General features: G+C 41.4%; 1 protein-coding gene across 8 annotated transcripts; it reads right to left on the bottom strand.

Moving 5' to 3' along the window:
• Window positions 1–85: 85 nt before the first annotated feature.
• On the bottom strand, window positions 86–20,754 carry ENTPD3 (ectonucleoside triphosphate diphosphohydrolase 3). Of its 8 annotated transcripts, none has more exons than XM_021525897.3 (12): window positions 20,541–20,754; window positions 19,511–19,622; window positions 19,025–19,093; window positions 16,381–16,501; window positions 11,632–11,749; window positions 8,780–8,930; window positions 7,857–8,016; window positions 5,597–5,827; window positions 5,088–5,360; window positions 4,882–4,992; window positions 4,238–4,375; window positions 86–2,068 (listed from the first exon to the last, which is right to left on the bottom strand). In XM_021525897.3, the coding sequence occupies exons 3-12, from the start codon at window positions 19,081–19,083 to the stop codon at window positions 1,835–1,837; spliced, it is 1,596 nt and encodes a 531-aa protein (XP_021381572.1). In that variant the 5' UTR covers window positions 19,084–19,093; window positions 19,511–19,622; window positions 20,541–20,754; the 3' UTR covers window positions 86–1,834. The 8 variants fall into 8 exon arrangements, with proteins under 8 accessions (XP_021381572.1, XP_021381575.1, XP_021381573.1 ...); XM_021525900.3 differs by having other exon boundaries at window positions 19,511–19,559; XM_021525898.3 differs by lacking the exon at window positions 20,541–20,754 and adding an exon at window positions 20,312–20,499.
• Window positions 20,755–25,592: the final 4,838 nt, after the last annotated feature.

Here is a 25,592-nt window from a genome sequence, read left to right as displayed (position 1 = left end):
AAAACCACATCTAAATGGCCCTGCCACTCACAAAGCAAATGTTTTGTTGGGTAAGTATTCCAGAACACAATTTTCCACAGAAATCTGGCAACTAAAGAAAACATTTTAATGCTCTCATCCAAATGTCTGGGTTTTTTTTCACCTGTAACTGCAGTTACAAAACCATCACACAAAATATCTCATGCCAGCCTCTTTAATGTCCATGCACTCTGAAGTAAATTTTACACTTTATCAGATATAACTTGGATGCCACAGGGCTCTTCATCATCTTATAATACCTTTTACCTTATTGCTATTCCAGTAAGACTGACAAGACTTAGCAGTATATCAATAGAGAAGGGACAAAGCCCTATTGATCTGCTTGAAAAATCACTTTTTTCTTTTTTTTATTTAAAAAGATATTTAGCTCCCTTCAAATCATCTGTCAGCCTATGAAAAAAAAAAAACAAAAAAAAAACAAAAAAGAAAACAAATCTCCAACCCCACAACCAAACATAAGAAGGTGACATAGAAACAAAAGACTGAAAATAAAACATTATTTATGGGTAAAAATACTGGCCACTGTTTTCCTATCCATCCCTTAATCAATACTGGGAATAGATGAAGCTGAGAGAGTCCTATGATTTAAGGGAGTGTGAGGTTTGGTGAAGAATGGCTGGGCAGCCAGCTGTTTGCTACATGAAGGCAGCAGCACTTGCAGGAAAGCTCTGGAGTCAGAATGTTTGGCAGAAGCATCTGCCAGGTGGATCCCAGCGCTGCTGGAGGACAGTGGAGAGGCTGACCAAGGCACTAGAGCCATGACTGCAGCTCCAGCAATACGTTCCTGAATCCACACAGAAAAGGTGTTTTGCTGGCCTGGAGACTGCCTCCTGTTCCTCTTGGCTTTGAAAGAAGGGCTTAACATGTTAATGGGATTTTCAGATCTGAGACTCTGTCCAGACAGCTGAAATAATACATACATGTCAAATCACTACGGACTGCCACTGTCTGAGACCAACAGTATGTGGGGTATACAGGTCAGGGTTTCAGTATGAGAAGCTATAAAAACCATTTCCGTGAAAGTTAGAAAGCAATATTGAAAACTCCAGTGTCTTCTGGAGGTAACTATAAGATATTTTAATTTAGCTTCAGTTACTAAAGTGTGAAAGCATTTTGTTCCACCTCCAAAACAAATCTTATGTATCAGACCAGAAGTGTTTTGGAGTCTCCATGGTACCAAAAGATAAAGGTCTGTTTAAGACAGACTCAAAAGTCCGGAGAGGTGTTGACAGTTTATTATACCTTCTTGTGATGGGGATCAATCAACTTGGAACAGCAATAAAAACAATTCTGCCACAGCTCTTCCTTTCAGTTCTTGTTATTATCCAGTGCTTGTTCCAGTTTCAGAAATTAGATTACTTCAGGGATTTTAGAGTCAGCACTGCACACAAGGACAGCTACCATGTTCCCACATCCCACAGCTGCTACTTGTTTAATTTTATCTTAAACAACTGCCACTGTGACGAAATCCATCACTGCCTGAGCTCCAGTTAGCACAGAGTTAACAAACAAAAAAATATAATACATACCTGGCAAGCAATCCCTTATAAAGCAAAGTGACATATATGCCCATGCTTTCTCTGCTGCACACTGGACAAATTAGGTTTACAGAAACAATTACCAAAACATTTCAAAAGCACTTCACCATATCACAGATTCCTTTGTGCCTCTTCTCTATTTATGCTTCTGGTTCAGAAGTCATTTTTGCTGTCTTTGTTTTTAAAAAATGGGGGGCAAAATAAAGTCCTGCTTAGTAGCACTATAACATTTTTGTTTTGTCTTCAGCCAAGTTCATTCATTCTGGAACAAATACGTGTTCAACGCAAGGGATGTTCTTCCGGTGATACGACACAATGCACAAGTAAACGAGGTAGAGGAGACACAGCAGTGCCGTAGCCGAGAGGAAGATGAGGAGCCCAGCAAACAGAGAAGGGTTCAGAGGTAGCTGGATCAGCTTGCCTTCTGCTGGAATCATGTTTGTGAGGCTTAACATGTAACCGAGTGACCACGCTATGCTGCTGTTACCAACCTGAAATGAAGACAGAGGAGTCCTATTCCCATGGAATTTTCAAAGAGAATAGACTTCAAAAGCTCAACTGCTGTTAATGGCAACTGTACTTTAAATTAGCAATGAGAAACCTGTAGTGGAATATACAAAGAATATACAGAACCATTTTAAATTGCCCTTTTTCCGTAGTTCCAGAGGATGGTAATGAAATTATTCACTGGGCTAAAGAAGCAAGACACAGGTATTGGAGGGGTACAGAGATGTGTGGTGTATATGCAGAGAGCCAGTTATGCAATTTTCTGTGCAAGAAACACATTTTAAACAAACAAATAAAAAACCCCATGACTACTATGCCAATTCCTAAAATTAGGCCCTCACCTTAGCCAAATCCCAGGATGCTATTTGAGATCAAGCAAACAAAAACAACCCACAAGGAGTCTCACCAGCATGGACAAAGAGTAAGTAAGAATAAAGTCCCCAAAGCAGAAACTCTATTTATCATCTTTTGTTCCATGTTTATTTTTGTGCCCACAAATGAACCAAAACTAGGCTCTTCCGTTTAAAAAATAAACATAAATTAAAAACTACTTCAAAATAGATGAAACAACAGCCAAGAGAGTATGTTTGTATTTGTTCCATGGTCCTCCTGCTTTGCTGTCTTTCCCCACTTGTAGTTTGAGCAACAGAGTTTACCAGTTTTCCACTGTCCTTTTCATTAAGTCATTGACCTGGCACTTGATAAACAAAGGATCAAAAGGTAAAGTGTCTCCTGTCTTCCTCTCATCATGAGGTTTAAAACTTACAATTTTTGCAAATCATGTAGCTCTGGATCTCACCTAGATCTTAGCATTAGGCCAAGGTTCTTTTCATTGGTTGGGTTCAGTAATTAAAAGGAAATGTATACTCCTAGCATAGACAAAAAACCCACCCTCCAGTCATAGCATGATTGTGCTGCTATCGCTAGGATAGCTTAGCTGATCAGCCATCATTAGATCTTACTATTTCAGTAGGGGCAGATCTAATAAAGAGGATGTAGTCTTGCCTTTTGGAGTTTCATGATTACCCTAGTGTAAAATCTAGTCAACAAAGGTATTCATTTCAATACACCTTTTGAGAGTTTGTTTTCCTCAGTATTTTTATAGTCTTGGCTAAATACAAGAAAATGTTGCTGTTTCTAGCTGCTCCTATCGGCTGGGGACAATGCAATATATAAATATCAAGACAAATCCACACCCCACCCCCTTACCCAGTGGAGATTGAGATCTCAAAGTCAACTCTATGCTGTTTTCCTGATGGAACAGCTCAACTTTGGACACTCCTCCAGAGCTACTAATGATTGTCCACCAGAGGTCAAAATAAGGGAAGAAAATGCTACTTGATTCCTTAGTGCACAAGTAAAAGATATGATGGTTCAGAAAACATTGCTTTTGATTTCTCATTCACAGCTTGCCAGCATCCCCTGCATCTAAGGGGATTTAAGAATACACCATGAAGGTCTACAACCTATTATTTCGTTGGCTTTGCATGCAAGTGCTGAAGCATTTCCAAACTATATGGACATTAGGAGACAGGACAGGATTTTAGAGTAAGACTTTGTGCAGTAGCAAAGAGGAAAATAAATGCATCTATGACACAGATATTGTAGGCCTTCTCTCTCAACTGAAAGGCAACACCCCATCAAAATACATTCTTATTCCAGAGAGCCAGATTATGGCACAGATGGATGAGCTGGATAAGGATGAAAACTGTCCTCGTTGCTTCATCACCACTCACTGACTCCAAACGGCTTTGCCAGTGCTTCCAAGGCTCTGCCAGGAGGCAGCAAAGCAGAGTTCTGCTCTCCAGCTCAGCAGGGCTAGCTCAAACTGACCTTGTCTGGTGAGGTGTTTTAGGCAGATCACTGCCTGGAGCAAAATACTGTGGAAATGTTTAAAACACAAGTGGTTGATCTTTGTTTAAAGCTCTTTAAAAGAATCTATGTGGCATCTCCAAGTAATGCTGAGACCCCTGAAAAACAGGCTGAGATTGCTCCTGAGGTTTGAAAAGTGGCTTTGTCTTATGCCAAACATTTGACAGTCATTTACCAAGGCCATTTACAACCATTCTGTTTTTGCAGGCTGCTGCATCTTATGTCTCCTCCTCAAGTTCATTGGATTAAAATGACAGTAATAGAAAATTACTATTACTCACCTCCTTTTGAAAATGTATCTGTGGCCAAGTTTCTGCATTGAAGTTGTAACCATGTACAAGCAAGTAATAAATGAAATTGGCTGAGAAACAGTAGGATCTAGCATATATTTCTTCAAATTTAGGTAGCATAAATGGGAGCTGAAAGCAAAAGGGTTTTTTTTAAAAAAAGCAAGTTAATTATGGAAAAAGCAAATGCTTTGGGTTTTGTAACTAAAGGATATTTGGGTTCTAATTAGAAGTTAGTAACATTTTTCAAAAACACCAAGTAAAGGTGCAGACAACTAGATACAGGGATTCAGAAAGACTCTAAAAGTGACATAGATTATGTAGTAAAATATGAAAATAAACATAAAATTGCACATTGAAGATTGAGGATGTTATGATTTCTAAAATTTCCATGTTATCTCTACAGTGTGGTTAGAACTTGAAATGAAATTTTGAAACCTATTCCAAGTGTTAAGAATGACAGAAATACTACATGGTTTGAAGCACAGTGGAAAAATAAATGCTGGATTGATACAGACCTTCTGAAAGGTTCTGAACACATAGCTGGTCCATATTATTTTTAGATCCCTCTTTTAGAGGTTTAAAATGGAAAAGAAGAATCCCAACAACACCAACAACCAACCAACCAACCTTCTTACCTGCGCCCAGCTCTGTGAACAGAAAAACCACATACTTGAATTGAAGTCATCTAGGGAAAAGTGCCCAGATAAATTCAAAGCATTAGTTGTATAGTAGAATCCAGAGAAAGCCTATAGAAAAGGAGTGGATGACAGTTTACTTTCAGAACTACAGAAATCAAGAGCAAGCCAGCTCAGAAAGAAGCACACTGTGTTTGTAAACCTACCACAAAATTCCCTTTAGGTTTTGGCTGACGTATTCCATTAAATGGACAGTCTTCTCTGTGTCTGCAAGCAGTGAAGTCAAACAATAAAGAAACCATCTCCTGGCACAGACCTGGGTCTCCTGTTCCACGGAAATTCACAAGCTGGTTTGGGTAGTAATTTGCTGGTCTCAGAGACTGTGTACAAAGGCTGCCAAAGAAGTCCTTCATCGTTAATGCTGTATTATAGTTTTGAGGGTAACAGGGATTATCCACATTGGCACTGGTGTTTGATTTCTGCAGGGAAAAGAATCAAACAAAAACAAACAAGAAAACCCAAACCATAAATACTAGTCAAAAGCAAGAAAGATCTAATTTGGCATGAACTACAGGAATCTTTTTAAACTGCAGACATATGTATTTTACTGGGGTCTCCAAACTCCAGCAAAGGGAAGAGAACACAAGCCCAAGACCCTGCTCAGAAAATTACTGAACACTTGCAAGAACAGCATAGCAAAGGGTCTTAAACAGACCTGGAGCAGCAATGCTAAAAGCCTTTTCTCAGCTTCATCTCTCCCATAGCACTGGTAGCTGTGAGTGTAGACATTGTAGTTGTAACCATACAACTTCACTTGCAAGGTGCTATTGAAGTGCTCCTCAGGGTCCTCAGGGATAAATGAAATTTGAGTGGAAGCTCCTCCAAGGTCCAGTGCTCCCATAGTCTCTTTTCTGTAAGGATGGACCCATGTCCTCCAAAGGTTTCTCTACATGTAAAATTAAAAACAAGGCAAATTAGAAATGTCATTTCTTTGTTCTCCCCCCAAGCTTTCATACTCTTTACTTCTTGAAACTTTCCCCCTCTTCTTTGTCCTCCACTCTTTAAAAAAACAAACAAAAAACTATGGGGAAAACGTGCAGATTTTTTTATGTAAGAGGGATGTACTTTCAAAGAGTGAAATGATCTTTAAAGATGGGAGAATGAATGCAGCACAGTGTTCCACTCAATAGGACAGCACAATGGCCAAAGCATACGACTAGCCAGAGCAATGTCTATCCTAGAACACAGGGAATTGCAGTTCAGATACCCAGGAGAACTTGAACAAATCTGGATGGAAATGGTATCAATATTTACTTATTTCAAAGAAAGAAGAAAATTAAAGGAATAGAATACTAAGAGATCACAGAGATAGACTGAAAATAGCGTGAAAAATGCAAAATAGTCAGACTTTGACTCCATCAAAGTCAAAAGAACAAGGACCTTTAATCTGCACATTTCCTCCAGTGAAACTGCAGTCTGATCCATTCAGATGGCATTTTTCCCTTTACCCAAAATATTCCCCAAATTTGATCTACATAGTCAGTGCCAAATATAGATTTCCCATGATTATCTGTGTCAATATTTACCCAATGACCATTATGAGATGAATGTATACACAAGAAGGGAAACAGTGGGGTTTACAGGCTAGCAAATACACTCAAAATAAAATTCTACAGTGAAAAACTCCCATAAACAATCCCTCACATAATTTGACTGTGAGCCCATTGTCACAAGAAAGGTCAGAATTTCTCTCTTCTACTAGTGATATTCCACACATTTTCCTTCACAGAACTCTCTAGACTAAGCCAGTTTCACAGTGTCTTGCAGTCCGTTTTTATGAATTTGCCATATGTAATTTGATATTTGGACTATTAAAATTTGTGTGGTAGAAAACTGACACCACCTTGAAGATCATGATGCCATTCTTGTTGCATGAAATGCACACAATGATAAAAACTCTTACAGAATGGGTGATTCCAATATTTGTTTTCTTAACATTGCAAGTGACCAACACATTCACCATGCGCTATCACTCACAGCGCCAACAAGTAATTCCTTCTTATTTAATGGCCATGATCTGATAGGAACCATTCAGTCAGGACAGCTAGCAATACTCAGCAGTACTGATTGAAATTCATTTCATTTCTGGTGAGACAGTCTGGCAGAAGTGCTGTTGATGCTGAGGGCAGCACAGTCCTGCCACAAATGCAGATGAGTGAATGTGGATCATCTTGGTACAGCTCTGAATGAAATCACACCAAATACCTGTACTTAAAAAGGGATCTTCCAACACATCTGACTCCCTCTCTGCTCTGAGGCTCCTGCCTGGCCCTATTCCAAGTTTGAGAACATCATGATTGTGTTTATATTGGTATCACTTGGTCTGCACAGGACAGTTGGTGTTGCAGCCCGCTGCTTGTAGCCTGCAGCTTTTCAGCAGCCTTGAAAGGAGCTGTGTATGAATGATTTCTGGCTCAGCTGAGGCATATTTCACCACCTTCAGGGCTTCAAACAGTCTTGTCTGCTTAAGACAAGTGAGCCAACACTGCCAAACAATTTGGAGACCCCTAAGCCAGGCGGCTCCTTCACCAGCAGGGCAGCAGAGACAGCAAATCAGCAGAATAAAAAATCTTTAGTTGGCACCACTGTCAAGACAGTCAACACCTGTCACACTAAACATATCAATGCATTTAAGAGCAATCTAACCTTTTGGTTTTAGGTAGAACACCCAATGTAATTTAGAGAAGCGCTCTTTTTTGTGGATCAACAATTTTACCTTTGCCATATCCCATTCCCATAGCAACATATTCTTTGATTTATGTTTGCCCTATTACTGCCACAAAAAGACCCCGTTAGAGACTTCAGAGGAAAACAGAAGTTGCAACTATGACACTGTAACAGGGATGTCCTCTCAAGCTTCTCATTTATAAGAGAGAAACAGTGAAGAGAAAATCATGCAGTTTTTTTCCACACACCTCTAAGAAATTGCCCATTAAATAGTTGGCTGTTATCCATCCATACACCCCTTCCTCTGGCCCAGTTATGATCTGCGCACCCCTAAATTCAAAAGGTTGTGCTCTGAAGTAGCTTTGAATGCTTGCAAGGACTTCATTGGCTGCCGATGCATTTTGCAACCTAAGCAATTCACAAAACATGAGACACTGAGCATCTGGAAAGGCAATTTCATGTTTATTGTTCACCGACTAGCAATTCAAGAAAACTCCTACAATCACCTAAATGAAATAGACATTATTTCCCTAAAGGGGAAGCTTATGAGAGGGAACCAGTATCCAGCATTTTTTCAGCAAGCAACTCCCTCAGTATATACCAACTTCACTCTTTATCATGCAAGTTCATGGGTGGGTGTATATATACACCTTTATTCTTAGTGAACTGAGTGTTTATATGACAGCTTCTGGTTAAAATAGCCCTGGAGTTTCACTTCCAGTTTTCTTTAGCCACAGAACAAATATAATAAAGCCAGTTTGTACCAGGGCTAGAGCCACAGACAGACCCCAAAAAGCTGGATCACATCAGATCACATCCACACTCAGAATGCAGTGTCTAGCTTCAATCTGCCTTTGCTGGCCATGGATGTGCACAAACATTATCTATTTAAATAACACTGTATTTTATGACAGATGTGAAAGAGAAAATTAAACTCATGCCTTCTCCAAAATAAAGCAACTTTCTTATCAATACAGCATAACAGAGGGGTTTTATGCAGACACACTTTCCCTCTCAAAAAGGTTTATTAAATTAAATTGGCTGGGCTCCATTTCATTTTAAGATGGCCAATTTCCAGTGGGTAAAAATGCATCCAATACATTTTTCACGTTCTGTTTTCACAGATTGCTCTGCTAGTATGCATACAGAGTAGTTCAAATTTCTGCCATACCTCAGCAGTCTCATGCCAGCTGTAGCCCCCAGATAAACAGAAGTGTTTTTATGCAGATGAACTGGTATTCTCTCCTTCACTTTATTCAGACAGTCATCAAGAGGCTTGGCAAGAGCTCCAGGGTTACTCTCATAGCTGGATATGCCAGGGCCTAAAAGAGAACAAGGAGATAGATTTCATCCTGCTTTGCCAACTACAAATTAGCCCAATTAGTAAACAGGTGTTAAGAGAAAGACATTTCCCCCATGCCCCCCCACCCTGCAAACAAAGGTAGGATGGCTGAAAACTAGGAGTGCTTATGGAATAAACAATGTGGTGCCTGTGCAATTCAAGATGCACAGAAATGGCTCTTGAATGCATAGAGGTACAAGTCTGTTCTGGTGCATGAAGTAGTAAACAGCTTTCTAAATTTCTGAAGCCTTCAAAGAGCAGGAATGAGAGTTACACCATGCTGCATAAGGCATAGCTATTTGAACAATAACATCAAAGTTCTGCCTTGCTTAACACTCCAAAGGCCATCAGGATCTTGACTGTTGAGGCTCAACTTAGGTTTAAATAAAACATTCCTTACTAAAATTCCCTAGCTGAGGAAGTTGCATGGAGAAAAACTGCTAGAACTCCATCTGCCTCTGCAACAGCCATGTCTTGCACAACCTGATCCCAAGCTAAGCAAAAGGTGGCTCTTAGCTGCCTTTCTTAATTCTTAATTTAATTCTTCATTGAAATGAAAAACCATTTATGTGCAGTCACATTGCATTGATAGAAACAGAAGAAAAAATATGTAAGCCTTTACAGACTCAACACTCCAAAACGCCTTTTTTGACTGTGTGAATTTAAACATAAACACTACCATGTCATCATTAGATGTTCATAGCCCTGGCTTTGAAGTAAGACTTTCTGAAAGTCTTAAGGCTAGGCCTGAAACTGGAAGGAAAGCTGTTACCAGAGGAAAACAGAGCAGCAACATCCTCAGCAGCTGCCATTGCCTCACACTCCTTTGGTGGCTGCAATTTCCCATTTTCCAGTGTTCAGACAGAGCAGGTCACAAGGCAATGACCATCTTCTTGTGGACAACTGCCTGCTTTGCCAATGCTTAGAGCCTTTCCAGAACAGATTAACTGCACTATAAAGTAAGGATTTTGATTTGGGACTGGCTCCTATACACAAGGGCAGAGGTACTTAATAAAGGCAGAAATGAAGTCATAAAACCACCACAAAAACCACAGAGTAGTTGATCACTTGACCTTCAAGTTCAGAAGGTATGTGAAAATCTGTTTTTTGTTATGCCCAGAGCTATCCCCCAGTTTAAGTGCTTAAGACTATGGTTAGAGGGTCACTAAAGAAACACTGACAGATGTGTCCACCACTGTCACCCACAGCTTAGCTGGGGACATCTCCCATGAACCAGCCCTCTGTCTCCTCCAGTGCAGAGTTATCCAAGACTAGAAGACTGAACCCTGGTGATTTTGTACACTTAGGGATGTGGGAGTACTTGGCTGATCCTGGCTAAGGCCATGAACCTAGAGAGTTCACAGCAATTTGGACTCCTCTGTTTTGTAATTTATTTGTGTTCCCCAGAGTTAAAACAAAATTAAACCAATTCAAGAAAATTCACAAGGCACTGCTGTTTTGTTTTGTGTTTTTTTTTTTTTTTGAGAAGAAGAATAATGCAGTTTCTCTGTGCGTTTTTCCCAAACCAGAATTCCTAAAGGCGAACATTCCTAATGAGTCAAGACATGAGTTAGCAGAGTGTACCCCTCCCCTTGGCAGGCTGGCCACCATTCCAGCAGTTTGTAAGGACATTTAATCATTAGAGAAAGGACAGTGTATTACTTCTGTTCATGCTACACTTGCTTGTTCTAGAATTGTTGAGAATGTCCACACAAATGTTTAATACTGAAGATAGAAATGCTGGTGCTGTTAAGAAACCACTGCCTTCTACTTCCTACTACAGCTACTCTGTGACTACATCTCCAGCATCTATTTCCAGACACAAAGAGGGATGCAAGACTTTGCGAGATCATGACTGAGAGAGAAGGAAAATAATCCCTTTGAACACTGCAGTTATTATCAGAGAACAAAAAACCTGATTTCCCTCCCCTACCTGGCCATCTGTCTTCACAAAATGCATGGAATTTCCATAACTTTGAAAGCTGAGTCAGATGTCACTGATTTTGACTAGGAGTTTCTGTGAAGGAATCCACAAACGCCTGACCATACTAAAGTGTGATCAGAAGTCAGCCTAGACTGTCTGTCTGTGAGGAATTAATTCAAAACCTCAGACAAAAGGCAGGGCAAGTAGCCAGTGGTACCTGTGGGACATCTTCTAGCTGTGCACAGACACAGGTATTCCTGAGACAGAGGCCACACCTACATATTTGATAAAACAATGACATCCTGTCAGAAATAGTTCTGCCAATTTAGCTATTTTACTCAATATTACTCAATCTACTACTAATTCGGTAGTGTGGAGAAGCTTAATTAACAATTAACATCTAACAAGAGCAAGATTCCTGTTATTCTAAAACTCTTTTTATTCCAAGTGATTTAAAAATATATATGACTTTTATTCTGAAAGAAACAAAAGGATTGAACATTTACAGGTTCTTACTGTCTTTAGATTGAATTCTGTCTGCACCAATCATGCACTGCCATGGAGTAAATCAAATTTTGTTACAATTTCCTTTCTCTGGAGCAATGATTAGATCACCTTACTGTATCAGTAGGAAAAGAACTAATGCAGACAGATATAGACATAGTCTTGACAGTCTTCCCTCTGCAGCAGGGGGAAGGGGAAGGGCAAGGGGAAGGGGAAGGCTAAAAACAACTAAGGAACTTTGCTTTGAGCTCACCTTTCACATTGCACTTGAAGGTTTGGCTCACTACTCCCGTGTTGTTTTCTTTTTCTGCTGGCCACTCATAGACATAGACTGTAGTCCGAGAGGATCCAGCATCAACGACTATTCCATACTGGGGATTAAGAAAGAATACATTAGATGAAGAAACAATGACAGCTTAAATGCCCATGTGCAGCTGCACTTTACTGCACCACCCGACATTTAGAAAACGCATGCACAGTGTATTATTTACAAGAGAGATTAATTTGAGTGTTAGGCGCTTAGGCATGAATCCAAGCACAGAATGAACCTGGCTGCAAACCAAGGAACATACTACATATCTTCAATAATTAATTCAGTGGGGATGGAGAATGCTCATCTCCTTTCAGCATCAGATTCAAAACCCACACTGACAAATAGATAACACTGTGTTAAACCTGATTTTGGAGCAGGTTCATTTTCCTTTATCCCAGTCCATTCCCTGAACACAGAAGGTTTTGATATCTAAGCACAGGCTTTAGATTCAAGGATGCACAAGGGATCCATAAAGCTATGAGCAAAGAGGTAAAGTACCTAAACAGTCGACAGTATGAATGATGTAACAAGTGTGGTTCTTTCCTAATTGCCCCATAAACCTCTCCCTTGGAGTGGTTTAATCCACCTGAGAGTTTGCTCTTGAGAAGAGGCTGTGCCAGAGCATAGGACAGCACAGACGGAAGGAGAATCAATGGTACCCCATGATTATATATAAAATAAATGAGAGATATTTAAGTAACTTGCCCCAGGTCCCCTGGACTCTGGGATTAAAGCACAGGTTTCTTCATCCCACCCCACTGCTCACCAGACCAGTCTTTCCCCCTTTCCCATATTTTATGGCAGGAGAAAACTGTAGTAACTTGGAAGGCAATCTCATAAAGGGAAGTAAAATGCAATTTTGGTGTCCTCTTTATGATCCCTGCAAGAATATTTAGCTTTTCCAAAGTCACCTAATTGGTAGGAGTCACACAGTATAGGGTTCATTTTTCTGTCTGTTTTTTCCTTTTGAAACAGACAGATGCCCAGGAGCCTGACAGTACTGAAAAATGAGAGCCTCCATCTGTCTGCAAAGCAGTAAGAGCCCCTGTAGCAGGCTGATACATTTCATCCCACTGCCTCCCTGGGAGACCAAAAAGTCCAGTTGGGAAGGATTCAGGTGGCAAACCATTCAGCTTCCACACCTGATTATTCCCAGCTTCTACTGTAATCCTAAAAACTCCTGGGCCCCAAAGAATACCAGCAATACCAGTCTAGTCTGCTTTCCAGAGGATTGTTAGATAATGAAAATTTCATTTATAGTTATGCAGACAATATTTACCCTGATACACTAAAAGATTAAAGCCTCCACAAATACTATCAAACAACACAGGTACTCTTCCACAGATACTATCAAACTACATCATCAGGTTCTGTTTCAGTAACTATTTTAGCAAAGATAATTTGAGTGTTATTTCCTCTTCTTGCAAGATGAGCACCCTGGAGGTACATAGCACAGTAATGGTCAATCTGCTTAAGGTCTACTAATTAAATTTAGTCTCAGTCAGCTTAAAGTGCCAAACATAAGCTTTTAACTTGGCTACTTCTAGAGCTAGCTATGCCCAAGGAGAGCTGGAAGATAATGGATGTATTTTACCTAAGTTAACTTTGGGCTGTTTTAGCTACTTCCTCCTTTCCCTGCATTTCCCAGCCTCCTAGAAGCAAGAGATTTCTATCCCAAAGAGTAGTGGATCCTTACAGTGAGTACACTTGTGTGATTGAAAATTTTTAAAATTTTCTTTCTCCCCCCCCGCCCCCGCCTCCTCCTCTAGGTTTCCTATACAGCCTCTTCCTTCCTTAAAAGAGATGCTCTTTTTGAGAAGGTCTCTTGGGCCCATTTCAAGGTGACTTATGAAGTTCCTCAGAACTTGTGTGAGTTCACTGTGTGCAAACTGGCCCATGCAGCCTCAGAAAGTGGTGACCACTGACAATTGTGCCACATGTTATGACCAAGATTAATCTTTAACTTAAAAACCAGAAATGACTGCATGGGTGCTATATCTTAAGAAGGTGAGAGAATTCTATAAGCCTTGTCTTAGCAGGCTGCCAAAGACAAACTGTCTGGATTAAAATTTTCTAGGGATGTTAGATTTTTGTCCAGGTTGCATGTTGAATCACCTTTGGCTGCTCCTTAAGGGCAAGCAATGCCTTCCTGCTTTGAAATCCACTGTGAGAGCATTGGCAAACCCTTATCCCAGGCCAGCAGCTATTAAAGACTAGAACTACTTTTTCTCCCTCCCTTCCTCCAACTGTCTCACTGGGTATTTCCATCATCTCAAAGGCCTGGTGATTCCTTAATATCCAAGTACTGCACCATCAAATCAATGGACTACATTAGTCAGACAAGACAGGGAGACAGCATTAACCAAGAAAAGCTTCAGAGTTCTGTTTTCTAGTCCAGAAGAAAAAGGAAAGGGGGGAAAATAAAATTACCTAAATGTTTATTATGGAAATATGGCTTTGTAGGTACATCCTGAAGAGTAGTAATCCCAACAGATAAGCAAGTACAAACCCCAGGATAAATCACCTTTTCAGCCTAAGTATCATTCCAATAGGAGGATGTAGAGAGGCACAAACCCTTAAAGAAGGCACAGTTAGGATGGATCACCTGCCTTCCAATCACTTTGGAAACTGCCAAGAGAAGCTAACAAGCTAAGCCAGATTCAGGGAAGATGGAGGTCACAAGAGTGGATCATGTTAGATGCATGCTTCAATTCAGCTACATAAGTTGGAACAATTTTTAATCAAGTGCAACACCACAAACAGTGCAAAACACTTCCTAAGAGCCAAAAGAGACATGAAAAATTTAGGTATTGAAAACTGTAGCACTTTGAGGGGCAAATTAAAGAAATACAATAATGAAGTGGGTTTTTTTTCCTCTAGGGCTCACAAAACAGCAATAGACAAACAGTTTGGGTGGGTTTTTTTGACTGGTATAAAGGCCTATTTCATTCAGTGCTATCATCACTACTGTTGCAATTGCAGACTTCTCAACTGAGAATGTTTGTATTTTCTTCATCACTCTTCTCACTTCATGGTGTGTATCAGTGAGTCATGAGTTCTTTCAGTCCTCAAATAATCAAGGATCCAAAATATTCAATTTTGCAACAACAGTTTAAAACACCAGTGGCATAGCATATAATTTATCTCTTGTGTCACAATGGATGCTGTCAACATACATCTTGGGAAAGAGCTTTTATGCCACAGGTAACACAAACAGTAGTAACAGAAGAACAAGGCCATTAAAAAAAAAATCTGCTTTCATCATGTTCTTGCCATAATTCATTTCAATCAACCATTAAGTTCAGGACACTGTCATTTCCAGGCTCCATCATATCAGCCAGGTACTGGAGGGCTTCATTGGCTTACCAAGGTCCTCCTTCTACCTGTGAATTTCTTGTAAACGTAAATTATTCACTGAGGACAACTCAGTGTCTCAGGAATCAAACTCAGGGTCCTCCACATCACCTGCATTATCAGGCTTACAGCCCAAACTCCAATCCAAAGCCAAGGCACACCCAGTAGAGGAAACAGCAGCCTTCCTACAGAAGCTGCTGTGATTCAGTAAGCAAACCTCCCCACTTAAACCAGCTGGTTCCAATGCTGCCTCAAAGAGTAAGGTAAACAGTTTTATCACTCTGGATGTGAAACTGAATTAATGACAAACACAAAAGGTGTGTAGGCTGTCTTTTAGATAGTGGCTTCAGTCCAGTCCTGCCTTGCATGGAAATGGGTGGGATGTGAGGCTACTGCAAGCAGCCAACTGGGGCTCGACAGAGCACATACTTGAGGCACTGTGGCCCCAGCACACACCCCCTGCCACACCACACAAACACATAAAATGGGTATCAGAATTACAGTTTTATCCCATTGTCTGACTCTCACACCATCAAATGATTCAGACAAGACCAAAGGTGTTTATAATCCCATGAAGTGCAATGAGGCATTAGCCTATTGTTATCAGTGTGTGAACTATCCAGTTAAATACACCTGCAGATGGAAAGATAGAAGGGACTTCAAAGAAAAATCTAACAAGAGGATCGTGGGAAAAAAACCAGAACTCTACATGCCAGGTTTCTTAGAAGGGTATTTTCTACAGCTTTTCCTCTGTTGTGCACATCTCTCATTGAAGAACCTGCACACATGTTCCACAGCAGAAGGCAAAGCCTGCTCTTCAGAGTATTTCAGTTTGTCTTTTGCAGTGTGGTCTGCTCCCCTTAAAGAAGTTAGTTTGCTTCTGTTAATATCCAGCAAGTCTCAACACGTGGTAAAGGATCAAGTGCATAATTAGAGCCCAAATGCTTTTGAGACACAGAAGCAATTTTCAAAGATGTCAGCATAAACTTCTCAGCTGTGCTCAGGGGCAGAAATTAAACTCTGGGTATTTCCCACTTCAACATTATTTTAAAATACTTCCAATCTCTAGCAAAATTAAAAAAAAAAAAAAAAAAGGACATTGTGTGATAGCTGCCACAGAGAGGGAATCAAGAAATAAATACTTTTCTGCTTTGCTGGACCCTTGACCAATTCTCTTTTTCTCTCAGCTTCAGTTTTGCCATGATGATATGATTAAACACTAATTTATGGCTGTAAGCTCATTTGAATCACTCCATAAAAATGAGTTTTAAAAGGCACATTATTAAATATAAATTGAAAACATTGTTCTCCTTCCTGAGGTTGCCTAAGACTTACCTTAAGCCCTGGGGAGAGGATCTGTTGCTGATTTATCTGAATCACTGCAATAGCAATAACAAGGACTATGCTTAGAAGGAGGAACACTTGGGCAACAACACTCAGGGTTCTGGTGAGCATCCTGAAATGACAAAGTGAGAAACATTTAGGGAATTTGAAAGGATTTGGCGATTCTGTCTTAAAGCATGAAGCCTTGAATCAGTTGAAACTTATAAAATCTAATTTCATCAACTGGATCACCTAGTGGAAATTCCATCTCCTCCTCAAGAACTGCCTGGTGTTTTGCAACCACTAACTTTTTATTGTCTGGGAGGGCTGAGTCTGTATTGTCATGCTAACGATGCCAGATTTCAATTTGTGATTTCTCTAGGTGCCTTCTCCCCAGCTCCCAGGCCTGAGCAAAGGCGGGCTGTGGGCAGCAGCCCAGCACTCCCCTGGGCTCCTGCAGCACAGGCACAACCAGGGCCAGGCACACACCTGAGCACGGCTGCTCCACCGAGTGCAGCTGGATGTTTCTGCCAGAGATGCAGCGTCGATGTCTACAAGAGATACAGGCTTCTTCAGCAAGAAAAAAATAAAAGTAAATTAAAAAGGAGGTTTTAAGAACATTAATGTAGGCATCTTTCCACTAACAGCTGATAAAATGTGTGTGTGTGTGCATATTCCTATTATTATCACTCTGCACTGCACATAAAATGTAAAAGACACACTTGAACTCAGACATTTTGCAATGAAAAGTTACTAAATCTAAGTAAATCTAACACAGTTATGTTGGACAAACGCCAGGGTGGCATGAAACATGCATACTAACAATAAGGCTATTTATATGTTCATATCCTCTAGAAAAGTTTCCTAGAATACAAATGTGGTGTAGGTTTCCTGGAACTTGCACTCATCCTTTTCCATGTCCCTGACCACACATCTCTTAACCCCAAGAGATCATTCAGCACCTCAGAATACTGACAATCCACATATCAAAATCCTTATGGTCCCCAGGGATTGAGGAGGAAAGAGGCAACTGTAGGAATATGGCAAGTTTAGAAGTGTCAGAGGAACACAACAAGGAGAAATTTCCTGCCTTTGTTATTCCAGAAACCATTGGTTTTGGCACAGAAAAATCCACGTAGCCTGATGTGATCTATCCTGATTCACATCTCCTAATTCTTTCATACTGATTGTTGAACATACTCAGGACTGCCCTGCTATTTCAGCATCACCAGTGCCAGCCTGTGCTGAGGACAGGAGCTTAAAGGTGCTCTCCAGTCCATGGCCAGAGCACTCTAGGTCAGCCCCATTGTACCTGCAACACAAGGTCTTGTCCTTAGCTCCAACCAGAGCCCAAGAGCTGAGGGAGACAGCAGAATGAATGCTTCTCATACAGTTTCCCTTTTCTAAACCCCATGGGCTCTGCAGCCATGGTCCAACATCTGTGTTCACATTCAAAGGAGAAGAAAGCAATTTGTTTTGTTCCAAGATTAGCTTCACACTGAGATTTACCTATGGCTACAGATTTCCTTCTTTGTCTCGCTATTTCTGTTGTGAAAACTATTTCAAATTGACTTTTGGAAACTCTTTTGACACAACTTACTTCCAAAACATCATTTTTTACATTCATTAGCTCCCTTTTCTAAATCCATATGGACTTCTTGTTTACTGCCTATCTACTCTTCCAATACTTTCTTTCTTAGCTTGGTAATAGCTTTATCATCCTAATCATCAGTCATTTTAAAGAGAAAATTAACAGCCACATTGGTGATCTATTTACTTCTCTTCATTGCTTCACTCTCCTGAGGCATTGAAACATCGTGTACACAGTGCACAAATGATAAAATAAAATCTTTATTTCACCATTACAAAATATGTTAACACCTATAGTGTAACATATTGCAGAATATACTAATAAAAATATTTTAATGTCAGGACATAGTAATTAGAAGCATTTATACAGATCAATTCCTTTTTGAAAGGAGAGAGAGGATTCTTAACTACACATTTATGAATAACCATCTGGATAAAATACTTCAGGGGGACAAAAAGTCACTAGCTTTCAATTGTACATGGATAGATCTATATAATATTATAATGTGACTGAAAGAGAACTATATGCTCACAACCTAATATATACCAGTCACTCCTGGATCAAAGCACTGATGTTCAGTGCTGGAAAAAAACAAGTCATCATCAGAGAAAAAACGTGCAGGGCAAATGACTCTTTGAAAAACCAAAGCATTACTAAAAAACAAAGCAATAATGACTATTAGAGTCTTAACACTTAAATCTTGAATGATTAAATATTTTCTGCTCCCATTTATGGAAAATGGAAACCTTGGTTTGTTGAATTTCCCATGTGTTTCCCTGGTACTGGGATTTCTCTTCATCAGAGGTGATTTTTCTGTTTTCAAAAATCTTTTTTGAGAGGGAGCATGTAAGGTAAGGGCAGAGCACTTGAGACATTTCTCATACAATCTTGCCCCATTGCCAATCAGGACAATTTCATCAGAGATAATCTGAAAATCCTGATTTACAGAACAGCCTCTGTATCAAAAGGGCACCTTACACTCTATGACCCCTTGAAGTCCTCACACAGCTGACACCTTTGCTGCCTTGCCACGTAACTGGATCAGAATCACAGGGCTGTGTTTACCTGTGGCTACGCTCAGATCCAAGTGTCACACGCCAGGCAATACAGTCACATCTGCCCATTTAGTGAAATCTGTGGAGATACCAGAGAGAAGTTCACTCACTCCACAGTTTAAACAGAGTTGTAAGGTAAGGAACTCTCGCTATCATTGTGCACTTGTTGGCAAAAAGACAAATAAAAGGTGTTAACTGAGTATCAAAACCCATTGTCCTCCATTATTAGAACATCCTCCTGAAGCAAGAAACTGCATAAACACATACTTCCAACACCCACTAATTTACACTGGGCCACACGTGAGCACACAAGAAGGATCATTTGCTTCACCTTACCTGCAAGCAAAAAGAATTCCTGCCTGCAAAGGAAAACACACTCTACTTCTTTATGCCAACATTTTAAGTAAGTTAAATGCACGTCAGTAAAAATGACTGTGCTGAAATTCCTTTTCCCACGTAACTTGAAACACCAAACGTACTTCTTTTAGGTACTGACCTGTTTGTTTATAGGGTGGGTAAGCATGCACCTTTCTTTAGGGTGTAAGCTGAGAGAAGAAAACACGTTACCATTTATTTCAGACGAGGTCAACAGGTGAACGATTTAAGTGCTGTGGGGAAAAAAAAACTAAAAACAAATCCCAAAAAACCCCCAAACAAACAAAAAAATTACACAAAACAAATCCCATAGCAGTAAAACCCCAATATCCACAGCACTTTAAGCCCTATGGTGAAAACCTGCGAGGAGGGTTCACACTTCTTTCGGGGGAGAAATTAAGTAAAAACAAGCGCATGGACACAAAATTGCGAGTGAAGCTTTCCCTCATCTCACTGCCGTCCCGGATGAGAAAGCTTCACACGATGAGTGTGATTTGCGAGAAAACGCCGAACTATCCCCCCAAAATACCGCGGCAGAGACGGAGCGACACCCCCGCCGCGTCGCGGGGGCGGCGGCCGCCCTTGCCCTCCCCTCAGCCCGGCCCCACCGCGGGGATGCCGGCCCCACCGCGGGGATGCCGGCCCCGGTGCGGGGATGCCGGCCCCGGTGCGGGGATGCCGGCCCCACCGCGGGGATCCCGGCCCCGGTGCGGGGATCCCGGCCCCGGTGCGGGGATGCCGGCCCCACCGCGGGGATGCCGGCCCCACCGCGGGGATGCCGGCCCCACCGCGGGGATGCCGGCCCCACCGCGGGGATGCCGGCCCCACCGCGGGGATGCCGGCCCCACCGCGGGGATCCCGGCCCCACCGCGGGGATCCCGGCCCCACCGCGGGGATGCCGGCCCCACCGCAGCCCAGGTACCTCCGCCAGCCGGCCCTGCCCGCCCGCTGCCGGGACGCGGAGCGCCGGGAGCCGCCCGCGCCCTCGGAGCGGCTGCGAGCGCCTCTCCGGAGGGATCTGCGGAGAGGCACCGCGTGGTGCCCGCCCTGCGCTCCTGTATTTCCAAATAAATGGAAAGCAAAGAAACGAAAAAACAATTCGCAGGTAGAAAATTAAAAAAAAAAAAAAAAAAGAAATCCGGGTGGCTGACTGAAGTGGAGGGAGGAGCTCTGCGGCGAGGGGACGCAGCCAGGGCAACCTCCCGGGGAGGGGAGGGGGATGCACCGGGATTCCGCCTCGGAACCCCCCGTGGCACGACCGTGCCTCCCTCCCTTGCCCTCCTCCGGCGGCTCCCCGCTTCCCGGAAACGCCGCTCGGGATTTGACGGCGGCTGGTGCAGCAGGGTGTTAAATCACATTCCTCAGTTCCCTCCCAAAGCGAGCGCAGAAAGGGGTTTGTCTAGAGGTGGGTGAAAGAATCCCTCCTTCTTCTAAAAGGAACAGATGCTTTCTCAGGAAGGCATTTCTCAGACTCCAGAAATCAGCAGTCTCTCCACACTTAGGGCTACCTTTCCATCCAGGTTTTAGCGTACAGGGACCACTTATTTTGTAGTTTTACTGGAGTTCTTGCCAAACCTAGGCTGGTCAGTGGACCTAGCACATTCCCAGAAGCAGCATCGCAGATCCTGCCCTGTCCAACCAGTGTGACCAATACTGCCAAGGATCTTGCTACAGCCTGCAGCATGGGTTTGCCAGGGACGTGAGCTCTGGAATCACAGTAAGACACTTCAGCTGCTTTGCCACCATTTGCTCATTTTTCTAGAATTCAGAGTCACATAATGTAAAAATCCAAATGCACCTCTTTGATTCTTTTTCTCACAAAGATCTTGAAGAATTATAGCATCTTTGATTTTTGGATAAAGGAGAACAAGAAAACAGCTGCAGCCTTGTGAACCATCTGTAAGCATCTTTTCATAATCTACTCATTTTGGGAGTGAAGGCAATTTTCTCTTTTTGATGACAACACATTATTAAAGCTGATTTAATGATGATCTTGGGAGATCAGTTCAGTTATTTCTAGCACATGAAGACAAAGCCTTTCATTCCTCCTGATTGCCTGACTGTTGCATGCAATTTATTTCTTTTGAATTAGTTCCATTCATGTGGCATACTTTTCTTCTCCCATCCACATGTATTTAAGGCCCTTGGTCCAACTGCACTCAGGTGCATTGGTAAGTCACCTGAATCTGCTCAGGTGACCATTTCAAATTACAAGTGAGCTGAATTGAATTTCCCCATGGAAAAACTTATGTTTAAACAATCAAACATGAGCATTTTGAAATAGAAAGTAAAATGTCAACCAGTCTTACACCAGTGACTAAAATTTAATGTTTGGAAAGACAGCAAACCCATCTTTCTATATCATCTACTTCTATAAAAATAGACATACAAGATTGTTTTCTTTCTGCACCATTTCCAAGAGCTAGGCTGTTGCACAAGCTGCTCTTCTTGTGACTATTATAGCCACACTAAAATCAGGATAGCAGCATACATGATATGGGCTAAAAAGTCCCCCAGCTGGTTCGAAGTCCCGGACACTGCTTCAAAATCAGATGGACCCAGATGCCCTCCAGGCATGCCCAGTGGCTGTGCTTCATTGGTTCTTCTGCTTCAACCCAGGGGACCCACTTTAGGTCCACTACTTTATCTTCTTGTTTTCCTAAGCCTTCTTCTTTGGCTTTTCTTCAGTTTATTCCTCAGCCTGGTCCATCCTTTTATAATTCTCTTCTCCCGATCCTCCATCCCTTCCTCACTCCCAAGGCATAGATGAAGCTGGGTGCCATTTTCTCAGCTGCAGCACACACACACCTCCTCACCATCATTTTCTTTTCTGCAGCACCTTTTCCTTCTCCCCTTTCAAATATCCTTATTCAAAGGCACTTAGTGTAACTAACTGTATTGATTTGCTTTGCTTGGACAGAATCTACCCCAGGTGTCCATTTAAAAATGACAAATGAGCTGGATTGCAAACAGTCTCAAGGAAAAATTTATTGCTTTTGCTGCCATTGAGCATGAATATGTGGAGTAAAAATACGACTGATATTGGCAGATTCTTATATGAGTACCAGTGTCTATGATCAATAGCAAGTCTCTAGAAACTAAAGCATTATGGATATGAATTAAATATTTGTTACAGAGACATTTCTGCAATGCATTTATGGTATCATGTTTACACAGAACCCACAGCAGATACTGCCCCATTTCCCTATGGGGTAGCAGCAGCAACATCAGGAGAGGGGACGGATGATTACACATCCTAAGACACCGTGGAACTGCATCTGTTCCTTGTGTAATGCTCATACAGCATTGGATGCTGGAATATCAAGGGACATCAAAATATCTTCTGACAAGACAGGAAAGGGTGAAATAGGGAGAAATCATTATGTAAAAAATGGAGGTAAGAAGACACTTGTGGCTACAAGAAGAGAAGTTGTTTTCTTGCATGGTACTTTGCCAGTTCATAGGAACAAGACCCATCCCTCATTTCTGTGTATTCTGTGCAAGGTCCAGTAAACAAGGAAGGCTTCTCCTCTTTATCCTATGCTTTTTGCACAGCCTTTTCCACCATTTGTGTTGTCAGCCAGGTTGGTGCAATGCCCTTCCACTCAGCTCATCACTTCCATCAATCTTCCTGGATACTTTCCTCCTGGGACTTTTCCTCAGTGTTGACAAAGAGCCTCCATTCACAATTCCTACTTCCAAAGACTTCCTACCTTCATGTTCACCTCTTCACCTCAGGATCAACTGTGATAAATGACAATGCAAGCAGAGCTATCTAAAGAATTTTGAGCCCTCTGGGCCAGCATGAGTCAGGACATTAAAATTAGGCTGGTTTTGTGATTAACATGTTATTCCAAGACAAAAAGCACTTCTACTTGGTTCAGACAAACATATTATACATCCCAAGCATCCCAAGTACATATTATGCATCCCAAGCATTGCAACAAAGTTGTTGAAGGGTCTGGAGCACAAGTCCTGTGAGAAGCAGCTGAGGGAACTGGGGTTGTTTAACCTGGAGAAAAAGAGTGTGACCTTATTATTCTCTAGAACTACCTGAAAGAGGGTGTAGCCAGGTGGGGGTTGGTCTCTTCTCCCAAGGAACAAGTGATAGGACAAGAGGAAATGATCTCAGGTTGTGCTGGCGCAGGTTGAGATAGGATAACAGGAAAAATTACATCATTGAAAGGGCTGTCAAGCTCTGGAACAGACTGCACAAGGAAGTGATTGAGTCACCATCCCTGGCTGTATTTAAAAACCCGTAGATGTGGTGCTTAGAGACATGGTTTAGTGATGGATGTGGCAGTGCTGGGTTAACAGTAGGACTCAATGATATTAAAGGTGTTTCCAAGCTGAGTGATTCTATGATTATAGCAGCATACTGTGGGGATTGTCAAATTTAAGAAGATAGCTCTCCAGGCTTTCAAGCAAGAAAGTCCACATGTGGACCTTACATTTAGAAGAATGTTAGATGCAATTCTTTTCAAAGATCATGAATGCAGTTTTTTTGTTTTGCACCAATGCAAAACTTTGATTTTTAATAGTCTTAAACATCTGCTGCCCTATAGTTTTCTATCACTACTGACAAACACCACCATCACACCCCCATAAAGACCCCCATAAAGTAAGTTCATAGCTATGGCATGAGAAAATCAGTTTGTGCAGTGCTCATACATTCTCATATGTTGCTCATGAGATATTCTCATTGTTTTGAGTAATAGCTGGATACAGACATTGCCTTGTCTCTTTCAGTGTTTCACTGATGGCTTCTTTGAAATACCTTAGACAGCTATTTGTTGGTTTATGCTTTTATTCCTTTACTGGAGCACTAAAGCTAATGATGTGTCTTAGATTTAGTTTCTGAATCTTCTGCCTCATACATATGACTTTATTGTGGCAACACTTTTCTGGTCCACATCATCTTGGGAGACCTTGAAACAAATAAAAATTTCATTCTGAAGCTGCAGCAAAATATTTTCTAATTTTTTTTATTTCCCTTCCTGAGGGCTTATAGCTTTATACCTTTGCCTCACTTGTCCTAAGAATCAAGAGCTGCTTCAAAAAAAAAAGCCCTCAGGAACAGCCTTCATCACATGGTTATGAGCCAGCATAAGTTGTAGGCACGTAATTAGGGCAGCAGATTGCTGGGGCAGCAGAAAAAGACAGACCCTTTGTCTATTTTGCTATGCCCGAGTTTTAGCAAGCCAAACGAGCTGCCCTGGCAGAAGAGGATGTGTGCCAGCCACGCTGTGCTGCTGAAAGGATTGGTGCTTTCCAGGAGGAACAGTGGCTGCTCCCATTCCTTTCCTCTCTGCCCCTCAGCTGCAAGCCAAGTTCACGGAGCTTTTCAGAAAACTCATCCCGTTTCTTTTTAGCCATGCCTGCAAATTTATATGTTATGTCCCGACTTATATATCCTGTTGTCATAAAACCAGACACAGGAATCTGACAAAGAAACACCATTCTCTTGCAAGAAATTCACTACTGGACTCAATAACATACACCACCTCCAGTGAATGGGGATAAATTTACAGAAACTACTCCTCAGGATTTAATCCTTTAAAAATTGCAACATGAAAAACTGCTCAACATGGAAGATTTCTGTGCAATTGACAACTCTAAATGAATGTTTCACTTTCCACGGCTCAGAAGTAATTGCTGAAAAATTGCTGGTTCAGGAGAAGAGATTCACACCCTATGTTTTCAAAAAGTATGAAGTATTTTTTGTAGCAACAGCTCTGTCACATTTTTGTGCTCTTCTAGGAATGGATCAAATCAGCTGAATAATTCTAAAATTCCTACATTAAATCCTTTCCATTGCAACTCCATACAGGTCAGGTTATCTCTTTGAGTAGATCTGTGGATGAAAAAGTTCTGTTACATCTCTTTCCAAGTTCACCTGACAGTACTGTTATTCACTTGTTGCTTTGTTCCCCTAACTCTGAGCTAATATAACAAGTTCTTTTTCTGCTTTCCATTCACTAACATTAAACTGCAATTTTTTGGGACCCTTCACTGGCTCAGAAATGCAACTGTAGCCATTAAAGTCAGTTGCATGGAACAAGAGGCTTGTGAGAGAAAACAAACAGCACATGGAAGAGTAGAATGATCCCTATAATAGTGATTCTAACAACCATTCCTAATTTGCAGACTCACCCTTGTGTAGTTCCTGCTCGAAAATAGCCTGCACTAAGCAGCTTGTTTTC

The sequence above is a fragment of the Lonchura striata genome, chromosome 1, assembly GCF_046129695.1.
Source record: "Lonchura striata isolate bLonStr1 chromosome 1, bLonStr1.mat, whole genome shotgun sequence".
Classification (NCBI taxonomy): Eukaryota; Metazoa; Chordata; class Aves; order Passeriformes; family Estrildidae; genus Lonchura; species Lonchura striata.
Note: the sequence above shows the minus strand (reverse complement) of the source record. Positions and strands in the feature narration are given on the sequence as shown.

What these genes read in the sequence shown, in the direction of transcription:
- ENTPD3 (XM_021525897.3), bottom strand. Translation starts at nt 19,083, where the DNA reads ATGGGCAGATGTGACTGTATTGCCTGGCGTGTGACACTTGGATCTGAG. An exon ending in TCCTCTCCCCAGGGCTTAAG is followed by an intron (nt 11,750 to 16,380) that starts GTAAGTCTTAGG and finishes CTTAATCCCCAG; the next exon opens with TATGGAATAGTCGTTGATGC. An exon ending in GTTCACAGAGCTGGGCGCAG is followed by an intron (nt 4,376 to 4,881) that starts GTAAGAAGGTTG and finishes TTTTGCTTTCAG; the next exon opens with CTCCCATTTATGCTACCTAA.